Below are 24,449 nucleotides of genomic sequence, written 5' to 3' on the forward strand. Positions count from 1 at the left end.
TAATTAAATATCGATTTTTTCTAGCATTTAAATAAATTTAAAAAATGTGTTTTAAGCGCCAAAATGAAAAAGTGGGAAGATACGTACCTCATCGCCCTGGTCCCTGACTGAGGGACAGGAGCGATTTTGCTCTTGTGGGCCTCATTTCACTTCATCACCTTCGAAAATTATATTCAACGGATTCGCAATGCCTCCTTTCATTCATTCATGCCTTGAGATCGGTTGAAATTTGGCGAGAAAATCATCTACAACAAAAATCGCTCTGGTCCCTTCCTGAGGGACAGGAGCGAACTTAAGCATTTTGGTCCTTTGTTGACGTTTGATAATCTTCAATTTGTCTTCAACGGGTTCGATTGACCTCCTTTCTTGCCTTCGAACATAAAAGTTTGCTTGATCTTTGCCCAGATCGTACCTTATGAAGAACTTCGCTCTGGTCCTTCAGTGAGGGACAGGAGCGAATTTGACCCTCTAGGCAAAACTTCATCATTTCATTGTTTTTTGATCAAGTCTGGATGTTCTATCATGCTCATTTCGTCCTTCACCATGCCTTTGATGTCTCGATTCGTCCAAACAAGGTCAGGAATGGCTCAACTAAGCATTTTCGCTCTGGTCCCTTGGTGAGGGACACGAGCGATTCGCCTTGGTCCCTTGGAGAGGGACACGAGCGCATTTCGCTCTGGACCCTTGGAGAAGGACACGAGCGAAATTTGACTTTTCGCACTCTCGATCAGGACAATTTTAATGGAATATAACATTTAAGTATAAGTGACATTTCCTTCTATGTTTCTTCTTTCTTATACTTTAAGTTATATTCCATATATACTTTCAGGATGTTTGAGAGTAGTTTCAGACCTCCAGGAGTTATATTGCAAAATCTAGTTTTTGGAGGTTTTTTCAGTTTCCAGACTTAGTCAAATTTCAGGGTCAGGACATTCCAGACTTAGCCAAATTTCAGGATCAGGACCTCACTCAAGCCGGACTTGCTACCCTGTTGATCTCCCCGACAGCACTTCAAGTTATATTCATTTGATAAAATGTACCTCTTTGGACCTTCTCACATCGTCAAGACGTTAAAATCTTGCAAGGACAAAGCAAAATTGGATTTGTAGCTCCGGTCCTTCACTGAGGGACAGGAGCGATTTAGGCATTTAGCACTGTTATGGACGTCCCAAAAATCTTCAATTTATATTCAACGCATTTATCTCATGTTTTTCCTTGTTTTTGAACGTAAACTTGCCTTGACCTTTGTCTGGATTTTACATAATGAAGGAAATCGCTCTGGTCCCTGGGAGAGGGACGAGAGCTACAAGGTACCTCGCCCTGGTCCCTTGGAGAGGGACAGGAGCGATATGGTCAATATAGGTCATTCTCCTTCGTTTTTGCATATCAAATTATATTCATTTGGCAAAGTATCTTCCCTCGGACGTCCTCAAATCATTAAACTTTCAAAATCTTGCAAGGACAAGGCGAAATTGAATTTGTAGCTCCGGTCCTTCACTGAGGGACAGGAGCGATCTTCCCCCTGGAGGCATTTCTGTGCTCATGAAAATCTTCAATTTATATTCAATGGAAAGATCTCGCCGTTCTCCATCACTTCAAACGTAAAATTTGTCTGGACTCTGCAAGAATGATGAGATATTTGAAAACGAGCTCCCGTCCTTCACTGAGGGACAGGAGCGATTTTGCTCCTACAGGCCAAAATATCATGATTTTACACATTTTATCACTTCACAAGGCGAAAACAAATCATTTGAAATGCCTAGGATCAAAAATCAAAAAAGTCAAAATTTGGTCAAAATTACTCAATTGGACAAAATTCATGTTTCATCATCAACACTTAGACGAATTTAGACTCTGCGTCAACATTCCAATTGAAAATTAGACCATTCTGGCGAATTCATTTCATTCAAAATTTGCATTCTAGAAAAGGAAACTCAAAAGCTCTCAAAAGCGACTGGATTCTGGTCCGAAAAGACGGTAATTAAAACCCTAAGGCTTGACCCTAAATCCAGACAACTAACAAACTAACAAAACCCTAAAAAAAAGCAAAGCGAAAACGAACAAAACGAGCAAAAAACATGGGTCCCCATTTGCAATGGGGCGATGTGTGAAAACGTCACAACATCTAGCGCCACCTTGAATAAATGTTGAAAAACATTTCAGAGATAAAGACTCAATCGACACCTAGAACCTCTGGAAAATTCAACCTAGCTCATCAAGAGATTAGAAAATGTACTCAAAGTAGAAGGAGAATCCTTAACCATATCTAGACACTTAGTCTTTGATTACCCAGGTGTGTGCAAGTGTATTCATTCCTCTCGACAAGACAACTATGACTTTCAGGTTCCCCTGTGATAGGCTACGTAGTATATCTGAACTTCAAAAGCATCCTGGATAGAGCCTCGCTGCCAGTCAGACGTCCATAGTCCCGACGAGGTTATCGCCGCAAGCTCACGAACATTGCTCCATTGCCAGCCAGGCGTCTATAGCCCCGATGGAGTTACTCGCATATTCCCTTTAGCCAATTTTGATATTTCGTTTCATTTCACTTTTCTCTTCATTTTTTTCTTTCATTTTCTCTTTTTTTTCTCTTTTTTCTCATTTTTTCCTTTTGATATTGCTTTTTCTCTTCGTCAATTCCTTTGGCTTGTAAGCAGTGAAGCTTACTGGGGTTTGAGGATTGCGGTGGCGCTGAAGCCAGATTTTAGATTTTTCACCAATCACAGCTTTGCCTAAAAACCATAATGACTCGGAGTCTATTAATGTGTGAAGATATAGTAATCAACAGATGTCGGCATCAAGACACAGAAAATGATTCCCTTCCAAGTCAAATACAGGTCCTGATCAGATGATAAAGCTGAAGAGGAACAACCTCGGATTCCGAGCACTTCATGAATAGATATCTAAGAAATGAGTCTAACATAAGATCCAGGATATTGCCAGGGTGCGGGCAACAACACAAACGCCCTTCTCACAAGATGGAGGCTCCCACTCAAGACACCTAAACTAAAGCAAACCGACCGACAAACCGACCCAAAGCAAACTAAACTAAAACGCACACCAAAAGAAAACAACTAAACTACCTGAGCCACACTAGATCATGAGTCAAATGACTCAAGGCAAATTAAGAACAAGGCTCAAAAGACCTCTAATCTAAAAACACAAAAAGAAAACCTACTCTAAACCTATATACAAGAGTCCTAGACTCGACACGACTCAAAGAAGCAAAATATGTACATGACTTTACATGATTTCTCAGGTTGTGCAACAGGAGCATGGCAAACGTGATGGTTCTCAATCGGGCAAATTCATCCTTAAATACAAAAAGGCAAACTCTCACCATGCACATCTCATACTCAAGCAAGTTTTCACTCAAAATGATCAACTGAGGTAATTCGTTAGGACCATGATCAATCCAGATGCAAGTTGTTTTCCCAAAATCCCCATAATCAAAATCATAATAACTTTCAAGGCTAGGACTAAGGAAAGAGACAACCTGGCGTATTTCAGGCTCAGACGACATTGTATTGTCGGAAGCGAGGTCACCAACTGCTTCAGGAGGTCGCCATTGATGACGAATCATTCCACGAGTATCCACAACATATTGATCTTGATTAGGAAATTCCTCTTGAAACAAGCTCAGCGCCCCTTCGAATAGCTCAAGATTCTCTGTTTTCACTGAGATATCTTGCATAAACCAGGCATCTTCATGAAATATTGTTAGCATATCTTCAAAAATGAGAGTCTCCTTGATAGATTGAGCTTCAAACATCTCCTCTAGTGGATCAAAGATAATCTCAGGTGACCTTTCTTCTTCAAGTATAGTCTCGGGAGGTCGAAGTTGATGATGGATCATATCACTCCCAGTAACTTGCTTATCTAGAAAAAATTTTGGCAGTGATTCCATTTGTGTTTCCTCTGCAAAATCTTTCAATGCTTCCTCAAATAGCATAATGGTGATAAAATCTTCAAGCGCCCCTTTGAATTGTTCTTCATACCTGGGCTCACTTATGATAATTTGTAGCTCTTCACTCAATATCTCAACTTGATTGTCTTCTTCAATGAGGCCATTCGAAAACTCTTGCAATTCAATTTCAAGGATCTCCTTTTGTAGCATAAGTGAGAATTCTTCAAGGAATGAGTCGTCCTTTCCTTTAGTTGCTTGTTCAACTCCTGGATCTTCCTTTATTATTGCTTGAATATTCTCAACTGATTCTTCAACTTTTGTTTCATAGTATTCCTTTTCAGGTGCAAGGCATGGCAGGCTATCCATTGTAATACATTGATCATCAGGTGCATTGGTATTGTCAACGTACACTTGATCCTTCTCACATTCAGATGTTGGAGCAATGTCCTGTTCATAGGTTCTCCTAAATTCGGCTGCGAGATGTGCACCCCAAGATCCATTCATGATACATTCTTCCTCGGACAAAGTTGGCATTCCAAACTGGTTTATGACTTGATTGATAGCCATTTCACATACTAAGCAAGTAAATTCCGAGTGAGGTGAGTTGTGAATTCTACACCACAATGGTAGCAATATGTTTTCCAGACGCATTTCACCATCCAAAACGAGTTGACTCTCGATCATCCACATGAAGCTTAGAAGAGGATCTTTAGTCTCTGGGACACTGAAGTTGCCTTCTTCCGTTTCTGGCCTTGGGACATCCCAAAAGAAGATTTTTCCCTGTGCTGCCGATTCCATCCTTGATAAGTACTTCAAGCAATGCATTTCATCATGTTCCTCTGTCTCGTGAACTCGACACTGCCCTGGTCTTGCAAACTCGGACAATCTACGTGGATAAAGTTGTGTATCTAACCTCCACCAAAGTTCAGGAAAATCAACTTGTTGCTCCTCGTGAAACTGTTGTCGCTCCATTGAGAAATCCTTCTTTTTGATTTTTTGATTTTTTGATTTTTTTGGATTTTCTATTTTTCACTTTTTTTGGATTTTCTATTTTTCGCTTTTTTTTTGGATTTTCTGGAATAAGAGAGATCTTGAATATCTCGGATTCAACTTGAACGTTCAACTGGTTCCAGCTTGATTCCTTCTTGCGTAAGTCCAACTAACGATCCAGCAGTCACCTTCCTTCGAGTGTTTGAGAAAAAGCTTTCCACTGATCTTCCTTGGATTCAAGAGTTCGTGTTCACTGTCAAGCACTCCTAATTCAATCTGTCGAGCGTGGAGGAGGGTAAAAAGTTCTTGACAAGATCGGACTTTCAAATGCTCAGCCCTCCCTCTAGCGCCAATTCTGTTGACGTGTATTTTGTACACAATCATACACAGAATAAAATACCTAAAGGCATCTTATCCTCTCTTGAGAAAATAGTCTCTAACTGCTGAAGATTCGCGTAAAGGATCAGTTAGGTAGACTCCAAGGTTCTTTTAGTGGGGTCTCCACGTGTGGACAAGCTCCAGTGGTATGATGTGATTTGCTGGAATCACAAGGGGACTTACATTGAACTTCCGATCTGCTTTGCTGGACACAGGCTCTTACTAACTTAGATTAAAAAAATAGAAAAAGGATAAGGGCGAAGAGAGGATCTAATCCTAATACTAAGAATGTAGGAGCAATGACTTGACCTTTTGATGAAACTCTAACTAGGTCTTGTTTTGACATCAATGGAACATCTACACAAGACTAGTGCAATCTTCTAAGGGGAGCTTTATGATGTTCAAGTTATCACCGCAGGCATAGATACCATCCAAGTTGATGCATATCAATGAAGAGGCAACAAATTGAAATTGAGCTTAGGCTGAATGATTCCAGTTGACTACGCAAGGCAAGTCTGCAATCAACAAACTGCTAGTAGTATGGATGTACGAATTCCACCATCAATCAATCACATTTCCTCCATTCATCTAATTATCTACCATCTAAGATTGAAGACTCAACAAGAAACCATGCAAATTGCAAGAAAAACGACATATTTCACCATTACTTCAATGAAAATGGAGTTTGTTTACAATCAATGGCAACAATTTCTTGCCTTGTCCTCCTATTCTACTCTCTAACTACTTTCAACTATTTACAAATCTCTCTAATTCTATCTAAAAATCTCTTTCACTCTAATTCTCCTTTTACAAATGAAATGTTTGGGCTTATATAGTGCCCACAATACAATTTGATGGCTTAGATCAATTCAAGATCAATGGCCAAGATTTTACAATGAAAACCCTAATTAGGGTTTGTTACAACCATTACATAACATTTAATGCTTGACCAATGATAAAATTGTATTGCTTGGACACATGTCCCTTCTAGAAAAATCGACCAATGGATAGCCGGGGTAGGTACATCGGAGTTTGTGCCACCTTCCATGAGTTAAGTACATTGAATCTGGACATGCTGAGATGGACTTCTCTGATTGGAGAAATGATGACTAGGACGCCACCTCATCTGACACTTGAAGCTTGCTAGATATTTAATTTGATGTCGTTGAGAGGCTATCTTTGATTAACTCTTGTTCTAACTCCTTTTGTCCTTGATGTGCAGGATGATGTACCTCGCCTTGGAACGCTGGATTGGAAGAGGTCGCCCATGTCTTGGCTTGATCGTCCTGGCGAAGACCGTCCTTGATCCGGCTTGATTTTCCTTGAAGAGACCTCCATTTGACGCCTACACAACATTTCAAAATTAGTAACATGATTTTGCAATACATAACATAAATTAGAGAGCAAATTTTAGGAAACTTAATGATAAGTCCTTTATTAATCATTTCCTAAAAACAACTGAGCTAAGGCAAAACAAAATTTCAAAATTCAAAATTAAGGCAATGACGATCAAAATTTGAAATTAAAACAAGAGATCTTGCCATACCTTACTTGAGAGCTTAACTCTAAAATGCAAAATAAAGGAATTCGCCTAGGCAAAATTTGAAATTCGATAGTCTTGATGTGATCTTCAAAAGAACGTTCCTCTTATCAACTTCGCCACCCTTCAAGCCTTGGACGTGATCTTTTCTTCAAGTTAGCAATTTCGCCATCTTTGATATGTCATTGACGTGATCTCCAATGCCTTGGACAAGTTCGCACTTCCTTGGATAGTACTAACGCCTTCCTTTGGATATAAATTCGCACCTCCTTGAACACAACTTAGCACTTCTCCCTTTGAAATTCGCTCCTCCCCTTGAATGATCTTGGCGCCTTCCTTTGCATACTCCAAATCGCATTTCTCCTTTGTCTTCCTCAAATCGCATGTAAGAGATGAAAATGATGATGTGAAAATGAAGATTTTCACCCTCCCTTTATAGCGCTCACCTCATACTTACCTTAAGGCCGACTTGATAATTAATAAGGCAAATTAAACGATTTTTTAATAAATAATAAAGGCCGACCTTGACAAAATAAACCCAAGCGCTCCCTTTTGATTTTTATTAAATTAATAATTAATTATTAAATGCCTTTATTTTTAATTAATAAATTTCGATTTTTTTACAAAGGCAAAAAATAATTAATAAATACATACCATGCGCTATTTAAATGCTTTTAATTAAATATCGATTTTTTCTAGCATTTAAATAAATTTAAAAAATGTGTTTTAAGCGCCAAAATGAAAAAGTGGGAAGATACGTACCTCATCGCCCTGGTCCCTGACTGAGGGACAGGAGCGATTTTGCTCTTGTGGGCCTCATTTCACTTCATCACCTTCGAAAATTATATTCAACGGATTCGCAATGCCTCCTTTCATTCATTCATGCCTTGAGATCGGTTGAAATTTGGCGAGAAAATCATCTACAACAAAAATCGCTCTGGTCCCTTCCTGAGGGACAGGAGCGAACTTAAGCATTTTGGTCCTTTGTTGACGTTTGATAATCTTCAATTTGTCTTCAACGGGTTCGATTGACCTCCTTTCTTGCCTTCGAACATAAAAGTTTGCTTGATCTTTGCCCAGATCGTACCTTATGAAGAACTTCGCTCTGGTCCTTCAGTGAGGGACAGGAGCGAATTTGACCCTCTAGGCAAAACTTCATCATTTCATTGTTTTTTGATCAAGTCTGGATGTTCTATCATGCTCATTTCGTCCTTCACCATGCCTTTGATGTCTCGATTCGTCCAAACAAGGTCAGGAATGGCTCAACTAAGCATTTTCGCTCTGGTCCCTTGGTGAGGGACACGAGCGATTCGCCTTGGTCCCTTGGAGAGGGACACGAGCGCATTTCGCTCTGGACCCTTGGAGAAGGACACGAGCGAAATTTGACTTTTCGCACTCTCGATCAGGACAATTTTAATGGAATATAACATTTAAGTATAAGTGACATTTCCTTCTATGTTTCTTCTTTCTTATACTTTAAGTTATATTCCATATATACTTTCAGGATGTTTGAGAGTAGTTTCAGACCTCCAGGAGTTATATTGCAAAATCTAGTTTTTGGAGGTTTTTTCAGTTTCCAGACTTAGTCAAATTTCAGGGTCAGGACATTCCAGACTTAGCCAAATTTCAGGATCAGGACCTCACTCAAGCCGGACTTGCTACCCTGTTGATCTCCCCGACAGCACTTCAAGTTATATTCATTTGATAAAATGTACCTCTTTGGACCTTCTCACATCGTCAAGACGTTAAAATCTTGCAAGGACAAAGCAAAATTGGATTTGTAGCTCCGGTCCTTCACTGAGGGACAGGAGCGATTTAGGCATTTAGCACTGTTATGGACGTCCCAAAAATCTTCAATTTATATTCAACGCATTTATCTCATGTTTTTCCTTGTTTTTGAACGTAAACTTGCCTTGACCTTTGTCTGGATTTTACATAATGAAGGAAATCGCTCTGGTCCCTGGGAGAGGGACGAGAGCTACAAGGTACCTCGCCCTGGTCCCTTGGAGAGGGACAGGAGCGATATGGTCAATATAGGTCATTCTCCTTCGTTTTTGCATATCAAATTATATTCATTTGGCAAAGTATCTTCCCTCGGACGTCCTCAAATCATTAAACTTTCAAAATCTTGCAAGGACAAGGCGAAATTGAATTTGTAGCTCCGGTCCTTCACTGAGGGACAGGAGCGATCTTCCCCCTGGAGGCATTTCTGTGCTCATGAAAATCTTCAATTTATATTCAATGGAAAGATCTCGCCGTTCTCCATCACTTCAAACGTAAAATTTGTCTGGACTCTGCAAGAATGATGAGATATTTGAAAACGAGCTCCCGTCCTTCACTGAGGGACAGGAGCGATTTTGCTCCTACAGGCCAAAATATCATGATTTTACACATTTTATCACTTCACAAGGCGAAAACAAATCATTTGAAATGCCTAGGATCAAAAATCAAAAAAGTCAAAATTTGGTCAAAATTACTCAATTGGACAAAATTCATGTTTCATCATCAACACTTAGACGAATTTAGACTCTGCGTCAACATTCCAATTGAAAATTAGACCATTCTGGCGAATTCATTTCATTCAAAATTTGCATTCTAGAAAAGGAAACTCAAAAGCTCTCAAAAGCGACTGGATTCTGGTCCGAAAAGACGGTAATTAAAACCCTAAGGCTTGACCCTAAATCCAGACAACTAACAAACTAACAAAACCCTAAAAAAAAGCAAAGCGAAAACGAACAAAACGAGCAAAAAACATGGGTCCCCATTTGCAATGGGGCGATGTGTGAAAACGTCACAACAGGAACACACCTACAACAAGATGATACTCTGTTAGAATTATAGAAATATTACAATGGGGAATGCACATGCATTTAGGCACACTGCCTAGAGCTTAGGGCTCAAAAACAAAGAAGGTCTACAACCCTGGGAAGGCTCATTGCCTTACAAATAGATTTGGATCACATTCGTAAGATCATGAATTGAGAAATAGCATCTCCATATGCCTAGTTATAGTTCCAGTTAAGCACATAACAACTTTCAATTCCTTCTTTGCTCTTCATCTCTGCCTCCGAAAGATCAATATATTATTCGCACACCACAAAACCACACAATTACAAAGATATTACATTTATTTATACATGACATCAACCTTGGAATGATCAACAAGGTCGACTCAACACTCATCACTTAATTACAAAAATATAACCACACATGCTACAATACCATATGTGGACCAAGCAATGTCGGCTAAGACATAGCATTGACCCAAATCAATTGCCACACACATGCTACACCTCCAAAGATCATGCATCAAGCATTCGCAACACGCTACAAGCATCTGGTTGGCCAAAAACATGAAGAACACTAACACACTGGAGAAAAACATCAATTACGCGCTCAACGATCAATGCGGACCACCAACACAAAAGGAACACGATCTAGAAACATCCACAAGCATCATGAATTACCACCGCAACATCCGCACCGACACAAATTACTAGAATCATCAACATCATCATACCGAACCTCAAAAACACTAACTGCAATGATTGTCAAGCTTGAAAAATAACTTGCGGAGCTCCAAACCACGAACCACTTGAATTGAAGACACACATCAACGTCCCAAACACTTCTCCAAATCCACAGATCAAGATACTACAATGCGGAGCAATGTAGATCAAAATACTGACACTCTGTCACCACTGAACAACTGAGAAAGCAGCCACAACTTAGATATCCATAAGTCACCCAAATCTTCATGCGGACCTTTGAAAATTGCATTGAATCATCTACAAATAGTCCTCTACAAACCCTTTAATCCGTAAACTCTGATCATCATCATGCTGATTATGCTGAACACACCAACTCACTGAACTCATTGCGTCACTGACACAGACAGAGAAATATGTTGACATCAATGACAACACATCTCTCAAGCACATATTTGCAGCATACTAACAACAACATCCAACAATCTCCCAACATTAAGTCGCATTGTAAACCTTGGAGTTGTCTCATTTGATCATATTATTTAGCGTGTGAGGTTTCTTTGTTCAAGAGAGGATAGAATACCTTGGTATTTTATTTTGTGTTCGAGGTGCATAAAAAACACATCAACACTCCTGATAGTTTGTATCCTTTTGTGATACATTGTAGAGGTTCCCTAGTAGAGATTTTCTTTACTATGCATAGTTTAACTAAGAATCATATCCATAGAATTAGATCACCACATCTAGATTTCTACAGTATTGAAAGACATGAGAACATGGTGCTAGTCTTGCAGGAAAGGTGTAAACAGGCTTGAAAGCAAATGCATAGATATATGTATAGGACATATGAATAGTGGGACATGAAGTGTATCCTTAAATACACGTAATTACTCATAAGGCATACACATACTCAAAGAATGAAGTATACACATAAAAGCACAACATTTACATATATGCAATTACAAAGCATATATGAGAAGAGTACTCATGGAGTAGTCATGCTGAAAACACAACAGTAATGAAGAAAACATATAAATACAAGCACACATAAGAAAGGTATTCATGTTGAGAATCATATTAGGCATCAATCAGTCATGTAAAGCATAAAGTATACACATGGATCATACACACAAATATCACAAATGTACTTAAGGCAAGAAGCATCCATATAAATTATAAAGCATCAGGTATGATTCATACACACGGATATATGGTAAAGCATGAAGTGTACATAAGGTACGGAGCACATAAGGTATGAATCATTCACATGAATACATGTAATGCGTATACACACAAATCTGTGTATGGCATAAATCATTCTCATGAATATGCATGAATATATGTAAGGCACAAATCATGCATATTAATACACGCATGCATTTTGTGATTTGTGTAATCATGGAAATATTCATAAACCCTGCCTTGGTATTTTCTAATTAATAAAATCTGGAATTAATATAGAATACTGGACTTTCAATAACTAAAAACCAATATCTAGTTATTGAGATCTTTAAAACCTCAATGGTAATAATTTGATGGCACGAGATCAATCAAATGCTGATGTGAAATCACATAAATGTTGATGTGCATATGTAGCAGAAACCTCTTCAATATTATATCCAGCCAATACACCAGATATTATTATTATTAATTAGTGGCAACAAATACTCTGAGCAAACCCACACATCATAAAGCATTAATAACATCATCCTACAATTTCCACTTGCAAAGCTGTGATTGGAATTAAAAGAGTACAGCAACTTCTTGAATTTGTATGGCAGCTGTAGAATATTAGATGCTGCTGGAAATAAGTAGGGTAGCTACAAAGTATTAATTGCTACTGAAAATAAGTTCGACAACCTTGAAGAAAAATGCAGCACCCTTGTAGTCTGGATGGTAGGCCATAGGATCTGTACAGCCAGGACACCCCCCAAAAATATTATAATTTTCTGCACCGCAGCAGCTAGGATATTCACTACAATCCTTCACAAGATTTGTAATTTAATTGCGAGTTCATTACCACTAAGAATCTCAATAACTGATCTGAAAATTAGAAATCCTCAACACAACTGGAGATCTTCAAAAATCTCCTGAAACTAGAAATAATCATGAAACTTTCAATACGCGTGATTCCCGAATGAAATTGCCTCTTATGGTCAAGATGATTTTCATTCTCAAATCTAAATATGAGAATCAAGAGAGTTTTTGTCCTCTGGATCTGCTACATTAAGGGTTTTCATCCTTGAATGCTTCAATCTCCAAAATGAAAGGAATACCAAAATGACAAAAACTGGATGATTTGCTTTGAACAAATGACCTTTTATAGTTGCCTTTTGGACCCTCTATTTGAATTTACTTTTTACCTCCAGATATTTAAAAATAATTTTTAAATTACAAAAAAAACAACTTTTGAATTATATAATGAGTTGAGTGTTAAAAGCACTTTTAAATATTACATAGGCCCTATAATAACATTTAAGTTGCCCATTGAAAATAAAATGATTAGGCCCAACTTAATTACTATTATTTTTTTCCTTATTTTATCCCTTAGAGCCTATGAGAAATAAAGAATAGGTTATGAGTCCTTAGTTCTTTTAGTTTTGAGAAGGGGAGGTGATAGGAAGAAGATTTTTCCTTGGGTGAAGAGGGGTCAAAAAGCCTTGCTAGAGATTGCACTTTAAGCTTTAGAAGATAGTCATTTAGGGCATGCAAAAGTGCCATCCAAGGGGCACTTGCGGAAAAGTAGGGAGATGTGAAGTTGTAATGTCCCTACTAGTTATAGATCACTTTCCTGCAAAACAGACTGTTAGAATGCAACAAAATATATATTTACTAATCTAAATTGCAATTAAACTTCAATTACTTATTTAAACAAATCTTAATTCTTAAGTAATAAAAAGGATACGGATGAAGTATTGGGATATGTCCTTAGGTGGTTTGTAATGACCGTTTTCCCGTGAAGTGCTATCCCCAAACTCCTCTTGGAATCAATTATGGTTCCAAGCCTTACCAGGGAAGTTGATGGATAATTCGATTCCCGCCTTGGATGTAGCATCTTACATCCAAGCCTACCAAGGAAGATCGTCATATGATCAATTCCTGCCTTGGATGATACATCTTACCATCCAAGTCTACCAGAGAGGACCGGCGAGATCCGTCTCGTCTTGGGTGAGGCTTCCTACACCCAAGCCTTTAATATATATGCATATGAGTAATCAGTATATACTGCCTACCAGGGATTATCATAATCTTGAATTAGGCTAAGGGGATTATTTCTATTAGTCTCCATCACATAGCCAAATTATTGTCATCCATTAACACCCAGCATAAGGCATGTCATAACAATTTACATTTCCATTATTATTTAAATTATAATTTATGTCTGCTTTACATCCTTCTTTTTTCCTATTATTGATTCTACATGAACAAGTATATTGCAGATATTGGCCAAATTATTGTCATCCATTAACACCCAACATAAGGCATGTCATAACAATTTACATTTCCATTATTATTTAAATTATAATTTATGTCTGCTTTACATACTTCTTTTTTCCTATTATTGATTCTACATGAACAAGTATATTGCAGATATATACATATATATATATATGTGTATACACACATGTATATAGATATATCTATATATATATATATAAGATAATATTATAATAACAATATAATTCTGTCAGAGAGATTGGTTACATACTACATATGACAGATTTATCCTAAATATATATATGTGTGTGGCACGCATGTCCACACACATATATATACCTATGGCATAAGTGCTAACATCCTACCTTTTCTGTAGTCTGTGCTGACGCAGCCTCCCTTCCCCCTTTTCGGAGTGAATCCAATTTCCTTTTATATCTTGCAATACCAAAAGGATCGATTGCACTCCAACCGGCATGGCTTATACCCTTTCATAACCGACCAATGATATCGTTTAATATTATCTTATTTATTACTAACTAATCCCAGGTGGTGATTCTTGGTATTTTAATTGGCTTTATCGACTTAGTCTCTTATATCCTCTTACATATTGGTTGGAACGTAAACACTTGACTGCCTTCTAATGAGTCTTACGTAGCTTTGAAGGATCATAAACTCTCCGTCTAGTCTTCAAGGTAATTTATTATCGATTCTCATCTATAATCCTATCTTGTTTAGGATATGTCATTTGTTGATACTTATTATCGTTGTTGACTAATTCTGGTCTTCTTTTTATCAAATGCTATCTTCTATGCTTGTATCGAATATTAATATCATTGTTATCTTTATTGATCAAGCTGTCACCTTCGTTTTCTCATATAAATATAAGAGATTAATCATTTTAATGAATCACTACCAAAGGTCATTGTCACCATAATTGTATGGTTCGTATTTCACTTGGAAGGATTCTTATACTTTTGCAAGGGAGATCATTCTGACATACGTCAGATCTGGTCTGCCCCAAAGTTTATCATTTGATATGCTAGCAACATCAATCACCCTCAAGGAACTGGTGAGAACTTTTTATTTGTGATTTGTAATAATATAATATTGTATAATTTATATTAATTTTTAATGAATATGTAATTAATATTAATATTTTATTTAGTTCATTCTATTCATTTATTTGGTTATATATATATATATATATTTATTTCTCTTTTTTTTTCAAATTTAAATTTAAATTTTTTTATATTTTTAATTGTATTGTTATTTATTATTAAATTCTATTTTAGAATGGCATTGTCATATTTTGATTGTTTAGATGGGGACATCAGAGAAGCCCTAGCTTGACTGTCAACACTAGTCAATTGAGGTATAGGCAGCAAACCAGGGGAAATTTTCCTACCATTGATAGGTAAGATTATAGAGACTAACAAGGGATGCCACATGCTGGGGCTCATCTATCCTCAATTGCATCAAAAGAAGAAGTTGCAAACTTAAGCTTGGGTGATTGAAATATGGAAGCCTCATCTACACACCGAAGACTTCTCAAGACTCATGGTGGGTGTATAGATAGGATAGAGGTTAGATTAGGGTACAAAAGAGCATTGGCAAGGAAATTTTTAGGGAGCATTACAAATGATTTAGAAAAATTGCCCCTATTCACCAACTATGGTATAAATTTTAGGGTTTAATTGTGGAGCGTCTCATGGCAGACATGGGGTTTGCCTAGTAGGATTTGAACTTGGGTCTATGGTATGAAACTCTTCATTCTCCACTGCTAGACCCAAACCCTTTGGGCTTGTGAGTTGGTGATCGTTGACAAGTTGGATCCACCAAAAAAAGAAAATTATATTAATGTTAACCAGTTACTAAAGTAGGTCGATAAATTTGAAAAGCCTAATAAGCTACTAGGCAGAAATCCAATGGCCAAAAGAAATCTAAAACTAAATTAAAAAAACAAATTTTCAATACACAGAAGTTATCAAATTCAATACAAATGCTGTATTTTTATATTCATTGTCAGTTGTTGCTTTTACAAGATACCTTGTCTTGTGTCCCCATGTTGAAGGTTCCCTTGTTAAACATTCAACTGCTCATTTTCACATTGTCTCTTCTGTATGCAGGCATTGATAAATAATCTGTTGGTATTTTCTGGCTCTGAGATAGATTTCATTTCAGTCTATCGCATATGTTGGAATTATTAATATCTTTTTGTAAGATGTAAGGCAAATGCAATATTTTTTTAGTGAAAATGATTATTTTCTTTCTGGAAGATGCTTATTGAAGAAGGCATGCCAATATTGCAGGAGGGATTTTTCGTTTATCTGAGAGGAGTTGATTGTTTAGACATCAAGATATATGCGATTCCAGAAGGTTCAGTTGTTTTTCCTAAGATACCCCTCATTAGAGTTGAGGGCCCTGTAGCGGTGAGTTAGATAGACTCAATCTAAGTTACAAATACAATATACTCTGTGCCATGACTTTGCTTTTATTATATGTTGTCTTAGGTTGCAGCTTTGGATAAGCTAAGGCTATGTCAACAGCTTTAGAAAATTTGTTCATGTATTATGTGTTATATCAAAATGTATTTTTGGAAACACTTGGAATGAGCTGAAATTCTTGGCCATGAATTGAATGTCTTAGCTAAATGCACAAGCAGAATTTCCGGCCTTGAATTGGATGTCTTAGCTAAATTTAATATTGTTGTATTTTTTAGGTTGTTCAGCTTTTGGAAACACCATTTGTTAATTTGGTTAACTATGCATCATTGGTTGCAACAAACGCTGCAAGACATAGGCGTGTTGCTGGCAATTCCAAAACTTTGCTTGAATTTGGACTCCGCCGGGCCCAAGTAAGTTGGTTTCAGTTTCATTTTTGGAAAAGACAGGTGTTCCTGATTTTTGTGCCTGAGTGAATTTTGTACTTTTCTGTGTAGGGCCCTGATGGAGGAATAAGTGCATCCAAATATTGTTACTTGGGTGGATTTGATGCAACCAGGTTCCTTTCAATTTTACTTTAGGAATAGTGCATATGTTTCTTTCATATGGTTGAAGTGGGCATTAATGATTGTCAGTGGTACTACTAGTGAGGGATATACTCATCCTTGCACTCTGAATTTTTTTAAATCAACACTCATTCTAACAATATATCACATAACGTGTATACAAAAGAATGTAAGATTACAAGTCAAATAATCCACCATGATGGAAAACGCATCTTCTCTAGACCCAAGGAGTATTTTTTCATATTGTTGAAACTAGAAATCCAGGAAGTTAATAAATGCAGCGTGAATGGGTGTATGTATAAAGCACAGAATTGCGTTGTTTTCTTTAAACTGGGTATCTTCCAGATCCTTTTCTCTTCTTTTTGCCAAAGAGGCAATGGTGTGTAATAGCTTAAAACAAAAATATATAACTCAGTGTCAACAATTTCTTCAAGATAATGGGAGAAAATCTCAATTTAAGAAGAAACATTATTTTAAACCAAGTGGAAAAATTCATTCTAGGATCCACAAAGTGGAGCCATAGGATGAACTGGGACCACTAGAAAGATCAGTGAGTCAAGTCGTTGACATGATGACTATGGAGGATACATTATGATTAACCCTTATGCTTGTAGTGTTTAACCACAAGTATCATAGGATTAACCTCTAGATTGGATAGTGGTACACATAGGAAGTTCAATCGATGGAGGGAGGCAATATAAAGTCAAAGGGTCTAAAGCACTAAACCTCTATGTGTGGATTTGTGGATGTCAATTTAGGGGCCATAATGACCCATAGGGTGACATGAAAGTGGAAATTTTGGGATATAAACATGTTACATGTTAGAAAAATAAGCCTTATTTGTATGCATATTGCTTGTTGGATATTTCACCTACTAGTTGAGCTTTGTACCCCATTTCATCACATAGATTAGTATGCATATTACTTGTTGGATATTTCACCTACTAGTTGTGGAATGTCCCCATTTCAGATAATTTAGCCCTGGGACATCAATTTTAAATTAAAATGAGAATGGTAATATATTAATAAACATAACTTTATTAAAATTGAACACATTTCATTATATTATTGAATTTAAAATTTAAGAGAGTAGAACTTATCTTGGTAACTCTCTCTGATTTACCCAAACAAAATTCTTCAGCATGTTGTTGACTCCTCTTAAATATTTGTTGACCCTTTGGTAATGCTGATTGCTCAAATCACAAACAATAATCAACAAATTCCTTGTAAAAGCTTAAATGGGGCTGAAGTTAAAACACAACCAATATCTCGAAGTATTACAAGTGGGTCCCATTCCCTTTAGTGTAGCTGCTGCTGAAAACACAACAAAAATTGTGAAATCTTCAAAACCTTTTCTGCAAATACTGTTGGAAGATTCTTTTATTATAGGAATCTGAATAACTATTGTGTGGGGCCCCCAAGCACTTTGGCAAGCTTAATAAATCTGAATTTCTACTGAAGTTCTTTTCCCTTAATTCTGATATCTCTGTCAGATCAAGAGCCCCCCCATGTGGAATTCCTTCCTTTATAATCCGCTTCCACATCACGAGACAATTATAAATGACGCTGAATTAATATATGTTTTCTGAGTGTTGCTTGAGTCAAATAGAATAATAAAATCTGATTATGTATTTCAGATATATATCTGCTGTAGCCTCTTAACATATTAATTAGTGCATATTATAATCGCTGCTGTCTGGAGATGTATTGATGTCCAGTCATAACTAAACTTATGGAATTTTCACTGCTGCCTTGATAATCCACCATTTCTTCAGACACTCTTCCCATTTTATATCTTATCTTCTTATGGGCCCAACCTCTACGTATGCCTTTTGACTTATATAGAAAGGCATTCTTTTGAATGGTCATAGCCTTTAGTTATAGTTACTTTTTCTTAATCACATCTTTTATGTTGGCATTTGCATGAAGATTGCATTGATGAACTATTATGTTGTCATTGATGTCAATTATAACCGGTAATGATGTTGTAATAATGTTGTTTTGCAACCGGTAGGAGAGCAAGTGAAGGAAACCGGTATTACTAGAGAAGAAGTGAGATCAACCGGTAACCCTACTTGTTGATGTGCCAAACCCCAACCGATGGAGCTTGGTGAATCGGTTGTATTGGTTTATGATCAAATGATGAGCGGTAATGATTATGCCACGTATGCATGTTGTATGAGAAGAGTTTCAAATGGTTTTTGGTGCGTAGAGATAACGGTTTTATCTTGGGAATGAGCAAGTACATTGCATGTAGTGGAAACCGTGTGATGAGTTACAGAGATCGATGAAGCGGTGATCAAGGAGTGGTCGAGGTTGTCTTGAATCATGTGCAATGATTGCTATGTAATCCAACGATCATACTTGAACTGATTTGTTTGTAATCTCTATGAGATCTTAGGTTTGTGATGTGTTATCGACTCGTTGGTTTGCTTATAAGGTCGATGAGTTGTTTTGTTGTAGTGTTGGCAATTTTGGTTAAGTGCAAGAGTAATTGGTTGCCAAACTAGGAGATGTATCTGTAGTATGTGTAAAGGCAGATAGGAGCTTGAAAAGGATCTGATCAAGCAGAGTAGTGCTATTTACCAGATCAGCAAACCCCTATTGTTCTCTAACAATTACAACAGTCAAATCCCTTAACCGGGTAAGCTCTAACAAGCTTAGTGTTATCTAAATCCTCTAACCAGGTGATCTATTAGCTTGGATTTCAAATCCTCTCGCGAGGTTATTCCTAACAGGGTATTGCTTCTAATAGGGCATTATAGTCAATCCCTTAACCGGGTGGTCTCTAACAGGATCTGTTCTTAACAAGACTTATTGTAAAGCTTTAACAAGCTTGGCTCCTAACAGGGCGAACTTCAGAAGAGTTCAGAATACTTGTGGGTATTCATCCCCACCTTGGTTTTTCCCATTTGGGTTTCCATGTCAAAATCATTGTGTCAAGTGGTGAATGTTTTTGTGGTTATGTTTGCTATGGTTAATTTGCTTAACTGCTAAATCCACTTAAATATGATATGATGACCGACTGTAATCTGAAATGTGCTTTTACTTTTGTCAATAAAGTATTTGGATGTTTTGGTCAAGAGGTTTGAGAGCAGTGTTCCACGGGGACGCGCCCCCCACTTTTTGGGCGCGTCCCCCCGTCAGAAACGTCTCGGGGACGGGGGGACGGGGACGCGACGTCCCCCGCCGTCCCGCCACCGCCACCCAAGCGCCGCCGGGACGCGGAGACATCCCCGCATCCCCGCGTCTCCCAGGGAGACGTGGAGACGTGGAGACGTCTCCTTGGGAGACGTTTGGGCGTCTCCCAAAGAGACATGGAGACGCCTCCACGTCTCCTTGGGAGACGTTTGGGCGCCTCCCTGTCCTTCAAGAGACATGCAGACGTCTCTCCAAGGACAGGGAGACGCCCAGATGTCTCCTGTCGCCCCCACTTATATGCAATATTTAAAATTAAAATTTTTAAAAAAGGTGAGTTTTTAAGTTTTTTGAGGGTTAAGGGGTAACTCTAATTGGACGTGGGCCAATAGAAAAATAACACCCAACGCCTTAGAAAATAATAAAAGTATTTTTGGCCTCGCGGGGCGCTGCCCCTCGACCCCAACTTGGGGGCGCTGCCCCCAAACCCCTGTTGAAAAATATAGGGGGAAACCGCGCCGATAGAAGTAGGGAAAATCTAACCTTCGAGTTTGATTAGGCTCCATATAACAACACAACTTAGAAATCTTGGTATTTAGATTTAGTATTTGAAATTTCCTATAGTCTCATTTGAAATGTAATTCTTACACTGTAATACTGTCATACATCTTTTCAAAACTAGTTTTTCAAGTACTATATGTATATGTACAAGTATATGAGCGCCACCACCCCGCCACCCCCCTCGCCTCCCCCCGCCATCCCCCCGCCGTCCCCAAATTTAGGCCCTTGGTCCCCCCGTCCCGGAAACGCGTCCCCCCCGTCCCCCCGTCCCCCCGTCCCCAATGCCCGTGGAACACTGTTTGAGAGTTTCAGAGTTGTTTTACTGTTATTCTGATATGACAGTCAACCAGTATACTTGACTGAGAGGTGGTTTTTGAGTTTGGTGAAAGTTTAGTCAGTTTTCTATCTACTGATTCACCCCCCCCCCTCTCAGTAGTTGTCTAGATCCTTATTGATTCATCATACCATCAATTGGTATCAGATCATTTCAGGTCCTCTAGTGTCTAAGCCTTACAGCTTGAGGTAAAGATCTTGAAGAACATGATGAAGAAAGAAGGTCCGAAGTTTAATAGGGAAAACTACAGAATATGGAGTGATAGAATGAAAATCTATATCAAGAGTCTAGGAAGTCAATACTGGGAACATGTTGGTACTCAATATGTTGCACCTAGTGGGACTATGTCTGATGATCAAAAGAAAGAGCAACAAGAAAATAATCAAGCATCGGAGGCCATTATCAGTTCTTTGTTTGATTCAGAGTATGTTGATGTCCATGGTCTGGAGACTGCTTATGAGGTGTGGAAGAAACTTGAGGAAATCTATAGCAGTGATGAGCATGTGAAGATTGCCAAAAAAAAGAGTCTGAGAGGTAAATTTGATGACATGTGGATGGCTGAAGGAGAGAATATACAATAGTATGGTCAGAGGATCAAGGAGATAGTTGGTAAGATCAAGAGTGCTGGTGGTAAAGTGGAGGATGCCACAGTGGTTAGTAAGGTGTTGAGAACCCTTCTACCGGTCTACACTATCTGAGTTGCAGCCATTCAGGAGTTAAAGTCTATTGATAAAACTAAGGTAACTCTTGACTCCATCATTGGTAAGCTTACTGCATTTGAATTAAATGGTTATGATGGTAGTGCTCAGAAATCCGAATCTGCATTTAGAGCTTCAGTTTCTAACCCTTCTATGAGGAAAAGCAGAGATGTTAGTCACAGTTATGAGTCTAGATCTAGTAGAGAAGTTGATGATGAAGACAGTCTGATCGAGCTTGAAGCATTGTTGGCCAAGCGGTTACCCAGAGGTACCGGTAAGTACATAGGTAAATTACCTTTGAAATGTTTTGCATGTAACAAGATTGGACACATTGTAGCTAACTGTCCTCATGGTGACAATGAACATAAGCATGAGAAATACAAGAAGTACAAAGGAAAAGGCAAAAGGGATTGTCTCATTGCAGTTGATGGTGGTATCACTGATGAGGAATCTGAGGGAGATGCTAATGAAGACATTGTCTTTGTTGCCATTAAAGAGGAGACATCTGATCAAAAGGCATTAGTTTTTCGCATGGATAGTTTTGATGATTGGATCATAGATAGTGGTTGTTCACACCACACAACCAATGACCGAAGTAAATTTCTTACATTGAAGGAATTTGATGGAGGAGTTGTGAGATTTGGAAATGACTCACCTTGCATGGTAAAAGGAAAGGGAACCATTTCTCTTAATGGAAAGAGCAGTGCAGATGATGTTTACTGGGTTGAACGATTAAAGCACAATCTTTTAAGTGTAGCTCAACTCAATGACAAAGGTTATCCATTGGAATTTAAGAATGGAACGTGCAAAATCTATGGGAGCAAAGGTGAACTGATTGCAACCGGCAAGCAGACAAAAGGTAACCTGTTTCACCTGAATCCTAAAGTCAACAACTGTTTAATTGCTAAAGTAGATGATAGTTGGCTTTGGCATCGAAGATTTTGTCATATAAATTTTGATAACATTGTTAAGGTCAGTAAGTCCAAGTCGGTAAGAGGTTTGCCTCAGTTGGACAAACTGGTGCTCTGTGTAAGGAATGTCAGTTAGGAAAGATGACATCCTCAACTTTTAAGAGCAAATCCTTCTCAACAGAACATTTGTTAGATTTGGTTCATACAAATCTATGTGGACCAATAAGAACTAAAAGTATTCAAGGTGATAGATATTTTATGATCTTCACTGATGATTGCTCAAGAATGATGTGGGTCACATTCTTGAAGGATAAAACAAAAGCCTTTAGTAAGTTCAAGGCATTCAAGGCCCTAGCTGAAAAGGAAAGTGGTAAGAAGATAAAGTGTTTGAGGACTGATCAAGGAGGTGAATTTACTTCAGAGGAATTCACTAGATATTGTGAAGACAATGGAATCAAGAGGCATCTTTCTGCACCGAGGACACCACAGCAGAATGGTATTGTAGAGAGGAACAATCGATCAGTTGTTGAAGCTGCTAGAACGATGCTTATACAAGGAGGAGTAGCAAAAACTTTCTGTAGAGAAGCTGTCAGCACAGCTGTCTACACTATGAACCGGATATTGGTAAAGAGAGGTAAGGATAAAACTCCTTATGAATACTGGTATGCTAGATCACCTAATGTCAGTTATTTTAAGATTTTTGGCAGTAAATATTTTATCAAGAGAGGTGACTATGTTAGTAAGTTTGAAGCTAAAAGTGATGAAGGCATATTTCTTGGTTACTCCACCAAGAGTAAGGCCTACAAATGTTACAACAACCGAACACAAAGAATCATTGAAAGTGCTGATGTTCGAGTGGATGGGTATCTTGAAGTTTCAGGAGAAACCTGTAAGGAAAAGAAGGAAGATGAACCTTGCATTCTGATTTTGGAACCAAAATTGGTAAAGCCAGAATTTGATGAAGTGAATGCTGTAGTACCAGTTCAACCGGAACAGGTAGATTGAGAAGAAGTGGATGAAAGTGAGGAAGAAGAACCTGAAGATAATGATCATGTCATTCCAAGGTATGTGAGACTCAATCATAATCTTGACCAGATTATTGGAGATAAAAATGCTGGTGTGTTAACCAGAAGAAGAATTAGAGAGAATTCTTGCATGATCTCCACTATTGAGCCTAGAACTGCTAAGGAAGCATTTGGAGATGATCACTAGATTAAAGCTATGGAGGAGCTTGACCAGATTGAGAAGAACAACACATGGACTTTAGTACCCAGACCGGTGAATAAAAATGTGATAGGTACTAAATGGGTATTCAGGAATAAACTGAATGAAGATGGAGTAGTAGTCAGAAACAAAGCTAGATTGGTATGCAAAGGTTATGCACAGGAAGAAGGAGAAGACTATGGTGAGACATTTGCACCAGTTGCTAGATTGGAAGGTGCTAGGACTCTACTTGCATTTGCAGCATATAAGGGATTCAAAGTATATCAGATGGATGTGAAGTCAACATTTCTAAATGGAATATTGGAAGAAGAAGTATACATTGAGCAGCTAGATGGTTATGCTCTGACTGATGCAAAGGATATGGTGTGTAAACTGCACAAAGCACTATATTGTTTGAAGCAAGCACCGAGAGCATGGTATGAAAGGCTACATTCACACCTGATGAAGATAGGTTTTCAGAGAACCAGTGAAGACAACAATATATATCTCAAATCTGAAGGAGATAAGATACTGGTTAGTGAAGTGTTTGTGGATGATATCATATTTGGAGGCAATGATGACATGAGTGATGACTTTGCAAATGAGATGAAAAGTGAATTTGAAATGTCTCTAGTAGGAGAGATAAGATTCTTCATAGGTTTGCAAATTTAGCAGATGAAGAGTGGTATTTTTATCACAGTCTAAATATGTGAAAGAGGTATTGAAGACATTTGGAATGAGTGACTGTAAACCAGTTGGGACACCAATGGTTACAGGTTGTAAACTGTCTAAGGAGGAAGATGCCGCATCTGTTGATGAAAAGGAGTATAGGTCAATGATAGGGAAACTGCATTAT

The 24,449-nt window shown here is 38.0% G+C and overlaps 1 protein-coding gene across 1 annotated transcript in view; it reads left to right on the plus strand.

Moving 5' to 3' along the window:
* LOC131077930 (nicotinate phosphoribosyltransferase 2) overlaps positions 1 to 24,449 on the plus strand; it is a 257,965-nt gene that overhangs the window by 54,951 nt on the left and 178,565 nt on the right. Inside the window, exons 4-6 of the mRNA XM_058015527.2 lie at positions 16,051 to 16,170; positions 16,461 to 16,595; positions 16,680 to 16,741. Of these exons, the coding sequence (XP_057871510.2) occupies positions 16,051 to 16,170; positions 16,461 to 16,595; positions 16,680 to 16,741 (317 nt within the window). The remainder of the gene's footprint in view (positions 1 to 16,050; positions 16,171 to 16,460; positions 16,596 to 16,679; positions 16,742 to 24,449) is intronic.

The sequence above is a fragment of the Cryptomeria japonica genome, chromosome 9 (genome assembly GCF_030272615.1).
Source record: "Cryptomeria japonica chromosome 9, Sugi_1.0, whole genome shotgun sequence".
Taxonomy (NCBI): Eukaryota; Viridiplantae; Streptophyta; class Pinopsida; order Cupressales; family Cupressaceae; genus Cryptomeria; species Cryptomeria japonica.